Here is a 9,150-nt window from a genome sequence, read left to right as displayed (position 1 = left end):
GAGAGCTCTACCACTGCGTGTACCGGGGAGCTACCAGGTGCCGGACTCGACGGACCTCTCGGGGCCGGAGTCGACGGTACCGGTTTGGGCGGTGCCGCGGCTGGTATCGGTGCCGGGCCATCCGCTGTCTTCGCAGGGTCTGGCTGCGGGGCGGCTGATGGCGAGACGATTTGTGCCTTCGCCGCCTTTGGTCTCGGGGAGGTGGAGCGGCTTTGGCTCGGCTTCGGTGCCGCCTTCTTGGAGGAGGTACTCAGTGCCGCGGTGCCCTTGCTCACCGGCTTGCTTGCGCTCTGAGCCGAGGGCGAAGGTGTCAAGGCCGCTTCCATTAGGAGCTGTCTTAATCTAATGTCCCGCTCCTTTTTGGTCCTTGGCTTAAAGGACTTGCAGATTGAGCACTTAGCAGTTAAGTGCGACTCCCCTAGGCATTTTAAGCAGGAGTCATGAGGGTCTCCCACAGGCATAGGTTTATGGCAAGCCGCACAGGGCTTGAAACCTGATGAGCCGGGCATGGGCTCCGGCTCCCCGTGTGGGGGGAGGGGAGGGGGGGGGTACCCCGATCCCCTCGTTACCACTAAAAACTAAACTAAAGCACTAAACTACTAACTATTGACAACTATAAACTATCTATATACAATGAGTAACTATATACCACGAAAGCTAAATGAGCTGCTAGGGAGTGTGGAGTTCAGCGAAGCCGCGCTCCACAGTTCCAACGACCGACACGGGCGGTAAGAAGGAACTGAAGGGTGGCCGGGTCGGCTGGGATATATATTGGGCGCCATGGCGGCGCCACTCCAGGGGGCGCCCAGCCGACCCGACTGGGTTGCTAGGGTAAAAGTTTTCCCGACGAACGTGCACGCGGCGCGCGCACACCTAACTGGAATGCATATGAGCAATCACTCGAAGAAGAACCAAGCTTTGTTACTTGGAAATGAATATTTTACTGTAGTACTTGATGGTAGCTTCTCTCTATAATGAGAGCACTGAACACATTTGTCGTGAGTGCCATTTGGCTATTTTAACAACCAACTTACATTTGGTTCTACAGAAGATGCTTGACTTGTTCATTTAAAGTATCTGTTCATCTGGTAATTTTTTCATATATTAAATTCTAATGACAAAATTGAAACTTATTCTTTTCTAGTTGCACTCAGCTGGAAAAAAAACACAAAACTCCAGCAAGCCTGACTGTAGCTTTGGTAAAGGTGGCATTAAAACAAATTCTGAATTAACAGCAGTCTTGGGCATTGCACGTGTGCAAGAGAGTAGGACGAGGTTCCCTTTCACTAATACATTAGATGAATAGTGACTGTGTTGTAACATGAGCTTAAACAATCAGTTGGTTTGGTCTTAAAAATGGAAAGAACCCTAATACTGATTATGGACACAGCTGGGAGGCTGCTATGTTGAATACTTTTTTTCCTTGTAAGATCTTGGATCTATGTTTGCTAAAGTTACCTTCATACTCTTTCCCTAGCATTATTCCATCCACCTAATTTCATATTTTACTGTACTACAAAGAATCGTAAGTCTTTCATTATATGACTGAATCCAATTCAGTTTAAAAAAAAAACAAAACAAAAAGCTTATCTACTTGTAATTAACATTTTATATAAAAGACTCTGGACAAACATCTATTTTGATCCTTTATTAAAAACCGTATTCAACAGCTTCCTTAAATAAAGTACACATGTAATAAAATAGGTTCTCTCAAATAGCCATAGCTTGCACTTACAGAGAACTACATTGTAAAGTCAAATTGCTATTTTCCCCCCCTCACAACATTTGAGTAGGTCTACAATTTGATTTTTAAAAGGTAGAAACATGATGTATCCTTGAGCCTTGCTACATCAGTCTGGAAACGTTGGGAAGAGCTTTATTCTGCAACTTGGTAAAACTCTTCACCTGGAAGGAAAAATTCAAGCATTTCAAAATATTCCTTAGTCCACAACTTTTATTGACTGAATGTTAGTATGTGATTGGCAATGAGGTGTTCGTCCACTGTGTCCAGTAGGCCTCACACTGGTGGCACTAGAAGCATGGTGCACAGTTCGAGGGTATTTAGCAGCAGTGGCTTGGGATATAGTTTGCTGAAAAATAAAACAAGATACATTTATGAACATTTAAAAAAAATACTCCTAGAAACTGAATTCCCTATTAAGTTACTTGGAATGCAGTGAACTTGAATCTAAAACCGAGAAGAAACAACCGGTGATGGATAGAGAGTAATATGGGTCACTAACCTAACTTTCTCTTAGCTCTTGGCCATTCATCACCATCTATGCTTTAACTCTTTTCAAAATAAGAACTTTTTTTATTTGTGTAGATGGGAGCTTTTAATAAACAGTGCTGACAACAGTGCTAAGTTTCTGTAATTAGCTTAGAAAAAGATCAGGCTGTTTAATTCAAGACCCTTGGTTAAGTTATTCTGTTGTGGTCCCATTTAGTTACAGCAACATTCCTTCAAAGTTAGGATAGTTTCTGAATAAATCAAGATGGCTTCCTCCTACGGAAATATTGAGATGTCAGTTACCCTTAGATAAGAAGACAATTACATTTCCATCACAGGAGTTTCTTTACAAGGCTTCAGGCTGTTTTGCTACCAGGCAGATGGCCTCCCTGTTGCAGTAACTATGGTCATTCTCTTTTTAATCACACTAACGACTCTCCAGCCAGAATCTTTCCAGTGCCAAAGATTAATTCAATCAGAAAAGCACTTCACTACAGCTGATGCTGCGTTATGTATTTATTGCCAAATGCACATGACAGGTGGTAAGGTATACGGGACAGAGGCCTGAAACATCCCTTGGTTCAGAGAGTTTCAAGGGGGCTAGTTGTTGCCTTTTCTAGTTTGAGACTGACCCGAGGGTGCATATGCCTTCCAAATTTGCTCTCTTCCCCTGCCGCTTTTTAAATTCCTTTTCCAAGCTTCAGCCAGCTCATATTTAACATATCTTCAAAAATTAGGCCAATAGTTCAAGTGTCTGTCTAGTCATACACTCTGCATCCAGTCCTCACCTTCAGAAAAATAAAGCTAACAGCACACCTCTGGAGCTCCAGGGCATAGACCACCAGTGCTTACGAACTTGTATCTTTCCCAAAAGCCCATGGAAAAGAGGTCTTGCCACATGCCAGAAGGTTAAATCCAGGCTCTGGTGGGCCAAAGGAGCTGGAAAACCAATGCAGAGTTGAGGAAGTGTTTTGTTGGCAACCCCAGCTGCTGATATCGAGGAAGCTCAAGTACATCACCCCAGGAGGCAGGTGATCTTTCATGTAACCAGACCTAAACCACTTAGGACTTCACAGGTTAAAGCTAAACATCCTCAGCCAGATTTCTCCTTCATATACATCCAAGTGATCAAAGTCTCTTGCTCTGGTGCTCAGCCTATTACACTGTACAAATGACTTAGAATGATCTTTTTATGCTAATAAAGCCACTGCTCAAAACCCTCTTTCCTTGCTGTATACTGGCTATTCAATATCCTATTACTATGTTCATTCAATTCACCATCACACAATATACTGCACAGGAAAGGGATGTGCGCGTGGTGGGGAAAGGGGTAGTAAGAATCAAGTACAGCAAAAAGAGGGGAGGCTTTGTTGCCATCCACACAGTTGTTTGGTTAGGGGCATGACATTAAAAAAAGTGATACCTGCTTTAAGCTTGTCAGTCCATCCTGTCACTACTGCTTTTGGCTCAGCCACATTTCTCACTCATTAAATCAAGTTCATACACAAGTTCAGCTCCGCAATGACTGAGGAACCATTGCTTCCAAAAAGCTATTTAACCTCAGTTGTGCAGGGGGCACCAACAGCAGTAGATGTACAGTGAACCAACAAAAGCTTCAAAATCTATCAGAACTATTACTACAATGGGAAGGGGCAAATGGGGGTACAGTTTAAGTGGGATTATTCATTTCCAGCCCTCATCATTTTGACAGATCTTTGTGGCTAGAACACACATCCAATAGAAAACAACTACTGCTTATTTACTCATATAGCGCTCACACGTAAGTGTTAAAACAGAAAGCTGAGACCCCTCCCTGATGAGCTTTTAAACTACTAGCAGACATGGTGTAACAAGGCAGTTATTACCCTAATATCAGTTGGACTTACCTGAGTGACTGGATGATGCTTTTCTACAATGACTGAACTCATGGGTGGTGAGACTCCCATTACAGCTAAACTACTACAAATTCTGTTCTTTTGTCCCAAATCAGATCGACCTGTGATTCGAGCAGTGATTGTTCTTCCTGCCTTCTGCTGAGCAGATGTCACTACTCTTGCCACAGGCTACAAATAAATAAGACACATTAGTAGAGATGCCTACACACAATATGTACCATGCAACCAGGCAACTGCTTTGGTGTATTAGCCACATATATGAATAGAATTTATGGGTACTGTAGGTAAACTAGAGTCCATAATGGTATAGAACAGATTCCATACAGTGGTCACAATTAAAAATTGGGTATTTATTACAGGCTGTTACATTATCATGGTATCTCCCATTCTACATAAAGGCAATACTACATTTACCATGATAATAGTAAGTACTGTGATGTGGTTAATGAATATTGTGCTGAAGCATAGCAAACCTCAATCATGAAAGGGCCCTCTTTGTCAGCTATTTTGACAAATCTAGCAGTGTGGAACAATTGTAGCTTTGCTTTCTGGCTGCAAGCTAGTGACAGCTGTAGGCACCCACATCAGCCCAGCAGGGTCCTTGAATCAATAATATGCCACACACCAAAAAGGTTACACATAATGAAACTGAGGCACTGCAATTTTTCAATCTTCCATCCTTCCCCAGAGAAGTACTGACAGTAAACTGCCAGATAAAGTATGAACTTAGCAACAAAAAAGATGGAGGAGGAAGAGAAACAAAAAAGAGTAGGTCAGATGCAAGAGCAGAGGAGGGAACGGGGAACAGATTTCAACTAGTAAGCTAAAAGTGAAGCAGATTTGTTTAAAAAACCCAACCCAACCTTTCAGCTGTTGAAATGTTAATTGCTCATTATGTGCTGTATATAATTTTGCAAAATTTCTCCTCTCTCATCCCCATTTTTTTCCCCTAAAAGCCATCCTCATTTTTAACTTCATTTAATATACAACAAATAATCCATTTAAAATGAACTGATGCATTTTCAGGTTTCTCTCCAGGCCTTTACTTAAACTCTTGAACAAACGCCTCTACTTCATACTTTTGTATGTTTCTTACTGAGAGAATTTGGAGTAAGGATCCCAGACAGATTTTAATACCTACAGTGACTTCAAATATTAAATCAATTAATTCTAGTTTGTTACCAGTTTTTGAGCTGATGTAATGCCAGATCCTACAGCTGCACTAGCGACTATTACTGGAGAATTTGATTCTAATCTGGTCTGAGAAGTACTTGCACGGCCCAGATGGGATGAAAACTGTAAATAAATCAAAGGGTTTTATAGAGGAATGAGAACTGTAGTTTGGATCATACTTAATTCTTTACTGAAAATGCAGTTTTATTATTTAATTAGTCTGACACTTCAACTGGCTGCTGAATTTTATTTTTTACAGATTCTATACTCAAAGCTAAATAGAGTCACAGTCAACTTAAAAACCATCACGTTGTCAGAAAGCTGGGTACCTATAGAGCTCTGAGTAATATCCAAGATTCTGTAACAAAGATCAGAAGGAAAAAATGTTGACATTTTTTCAGTCTGGCTATTTTTGTATAGTCAATTTCACTGTTTCCCCTGCTTGGGTGGGTCTTTAATAAAATGGAAAAATTTAACTATAAACATCACAAATTCTCAGTGGGATCTAAGGGCAGATGTACTACCTGAAACTATATTTAACTTGGAGTCTAGTCACTTTCAAAACCTAAGTTGGCACTGTCCCTTGTAAATAATACATTTCTGAAAATTGGCCTTTAAGTTAATGTAAAATTCTATTTTCTCAAACTAAATCAAGTCCAGATATTTTTTTCCAAACAAGTCTCAGCAACTATTTTCCACAAAGGTACCTTGGAAAGCAGATTCTGCTTAAGATTTAGACCTTCTTTGTCCTAAGTAATTAGCTTGCAAATTTTCTATTTACAAAATTAGAACTTTCTGGAAAAAAACAAAACATAGCAACCATAACCCAACAACCATGTGCATATAGTGTTTTATACTATAGTACATGCTGTTATATGTAAGTATTTATGTCTCCAAAGTAACCAAGTTCTGACATTTTAAAAAGAAGCTATTTGTAAATTATCCAAGTGCAAAAACATTACTGAAAGTTCTCTCAATGCATGAGTTATTCAATGAAAAAAAAAAAAACCCTGATGCCTAAATAGCTTAATGAATGAACTTTTTCTAATACCACATTTTTTAATTCTATTCCTACTATAATACTTACAATTTCCTCTTGTGGAACAGTGGCTGCTGTTGGAGGTGGTGGTGAGGGAGGATCAAATTGGGAAGGAGGGAGCCTTCCAGTGGCATTAATTCCAGGATCTTCTCTCCTATTTACTGGATCTATTATTAGAAACACAGATTAAAGCAATCAGCACAGAACCTGGTAAACCCAATGAACACTAGAAAGCCTTAAGGAGAGAAGATGAGTCACAGTAAAACCTTTCTGTTCCTTTGGGATTTGTGTATAATCTTATTAAAAGGATCACTTATTACACAGGGTTTTATTTAGCTCTCCTGTATTTGAATCCTTCTCTCAGAAGCTTGCAAATACCATAGGCCAGATCCTCTGTTACATCCCAACCTCCTGGTGCTGGTCAGGTGACGCAAATAGGTAGGATTCTGGACATAACTTGCCAATGGAGAATTCCCTAGGCAGAGGGGCTCCAATATTAAGTATCCCACCCCAACCTTGGTGTAGAGAGCATGGCAACAAAAGGAGGTGGCATGTTGGAGCCCTGCTGCACTGGTGTAAGATCACTTAGGGACACTGCATCAGTAGGGTAAGTAACTAACTCACATGAGAATTGGCCTGCTACAGAATCAGGGAGCCATAACCAGCTCCCAAGACTGCACAAAGCAGAGGTCAGGGAGAATGAGTCCAGTACCTTTTCCAAACAGGTTTTGTTCTTTTCTTTCAGAACACACAGTTTCTTTAATACAAGAAGCAGGAATATGTTTTTTATTTATTGATTTCCTTGCCCTCTCTCAAAGCAGATTCACAAAGCTGAAATCTCACTATTGGTAGTGCTAGGATAGAGATTTTGATCATTCCATAGACTACAGTGCCCCCATGTGGCAGATAAATTTTCATCACTCCAAGTTTTAGAACAACCTAACATTACTATTTCAGTATTCATTTCATAATACTTGCTTTTATGATGCATTAGTTTAAATATATATTTTTCTAGGAAAAACAAGTCAATAAGCAGGACATTTCCATTAATATAATAATCACTATTGATGTCAGAAGAAGGAATGAAAATATACAAGGATTACTCTTTGCTTTTACTTTACGATATGAAAGGGCCAGTGTATGACCATAGGACGAGTCTATACTAGTTACAAAAATAATCTAAGTGTTTTTTGTAATGACATGCATGAGTTCAGATGCTTTGGTTTCTTTTTCTTCAAATATATAGAGCGAAAGTATAAAACTTGGATGATTCTCAGACTTATCTCCATCAGACCTGAGTGCCATACGTCCATGGCAAGGGGAAGGAGAGGAGTTTGAATTAAACATTTTAAAAGTCATTTCCACACCGATACTTGTCTTCAAACGGGAGTTGTGCATAAATAACTGATCATTGATTTTTGGCTTACTGTCTTTGAACCTTTCAAATTCATAGATTATAAAGCCAGAAGGGACACTGTTATCATCTAGTCTGCCCTCCTAAAAGAGTATGGTCATCCCTAATGCTATTCTGCCACTCCCTGCTTCACTATAGAACTTCTGCCTAGAACCTTTTCCAGCCGTTTCCTGCCTGGCCTCTTGCTATAGCTTTAGAGAAATTCTCTCTCTTTCTATCTCACAGGTATGTAAATTTGTAAATACCCTCTCACTAATGACTGGAAGACCCACTGAACTTCAAAATTTTGTAAAACAAGAAGTAAACAAACAAATGTTAATGCATCTCAGAAGTTTAGTTTCATCATTTGTGACAATTACTTTGGTTTTAATCATGAGAATAGTAAATAAAGAGTACATTCATGTGTAAGAGCATGAAGCATTAATGCTGGAAAGTGAGTGCAAGTAATTTTTTTCTTTCCTTTTGGGGAATTGTGGATTAGAGATGCCCTACTATTATCTCAGATATTTAAAAGAATGTGAAGTAGTTTAAGGCTCCAAATTCTAAACCTAGGGCTTATCTACACAACTGTCACTGACTGGTCCCTGTAGATTCTGCTGGTGCACACCAAAGGTTCCCCAGTGTGCTTTAACTTAGTACAAAAAAAAAATTTAAAAAATGCTGCTATATTAAAACAAAAACACTAAGACCCTGCTGGTGTGCACTAAAAGTTCATTAATACATTTTAATGTAGTAACATTTTTTTTAGTACTACATTAAAGCCCACTAAGGAACTTTTAGTGTGCACCAGCAAGGTCTACACAGACCAATTAGTGCACAACATATTAGTGTACTTTGAAAATTAATTCCCCCTCCCCCCCAATAGTGCACATTGCTGTACCATGTAGGCAAGCCCTTATTTTAGCAGGGAATGTTCTCTAGCTTCACATATTTAGGTTTTTTACTTTTTTTTTCTTTTAAGTAAATCCACTACCCTGTTGCTAACTAATTAATACACACAGTTTGCGTATGAATAGCCCCAACATTTTCTTGGTTCTGTTGCCGCAGAAGCAGCAATCCAAGTTGGGATCCCAAGTTAAACCCTATTACAAGAATTCTGTTTACAGCTGTGAAGGTAATGAAGACAGTCAGTGGTGGAAAGGCGATGCTCCAATAGGGAAAAAAATTGCTTGCTGAATAGAAGGAGAAGAGAAGTGTTATAGTCAAGTAAGTGTTCAAGAGATAGTCCCTTTCTACTGTTCTGGAACAAAGCTACAAGTTGAAGTACCTAGCATGGCCCTTAAAACTTTTATTCTCAAGTTCCACAACTGCAAAAAAGTTTGTTAAAATATAACCCAGCTAAGAAGATTTAAAAAATAGTTAAAAGTCTGTGGTTCCAATTAGTACTCAGAGTAATCAG

General features: G+C 39.7%; 1 protein-coding gene across 5 annotated transcripts in view; it reads right to left on the bottom strand.

The window, feature by feature from the left end:
• Window positions 1–1,633: 1,633 nt before the first annotated feature.
• Window positions 1,634–9,150, bottom strand: part of POC5 (POC5 centriolar protein) — a 59,420-nt gene continuing 51,903 nt past the window's right edge. For 4 of the 5 annotated variants that reach the window (XM_050944596.1, XM_050944598.1, XM_050944600.1 and 1 more), the window contains 4 exons: window positions 6,386–6,504; window positions 5,308–5,421; window positions 4,117–4,293; window positions 1,634–2,090 (listed from right to left, as the gene is read on the bottom strand). In XM_050944596.1, the coding sequence (XP_050800553.1) occupies window positions 1,941–2,090; window positions 4,117–4,293; window positions 5,308–5,421; window positions 6,386–6,504 (560 nt within the window). In that variant the 3' untranslated portion in view covers window positions 1,634–1,940. The remainder of the gene's footprint in view (window positions 2,091–4,116; window positions 4,294–5,307; window positions 5,422–6,385; window positions 6,505–9,150) is intronic. The other variant, XM_050944597.1, reaches the window with a different exon arrangement.

The sequence above is a fragment of the Gopherus flavomarginatus genome, chromosome 3 (assembly GCF_025201925.1).
Source record: "Gopherus flavomarginatus isolate rGopFla2 chromosome 3, rGopFla2.mat.asm, whole genome shotgun sequence".
Taxonomy (NCBI): domain Eukaryota; kingdom Metazoa; phylum Chordata; order Testudines; family Testudinidae; genus Gopherus; species Gopherus flavomarginatus.
Note: the sequence above shows the minus strand (reverse complement) of the source record. Positions and strands in the feature narration are given on the sequence as shown.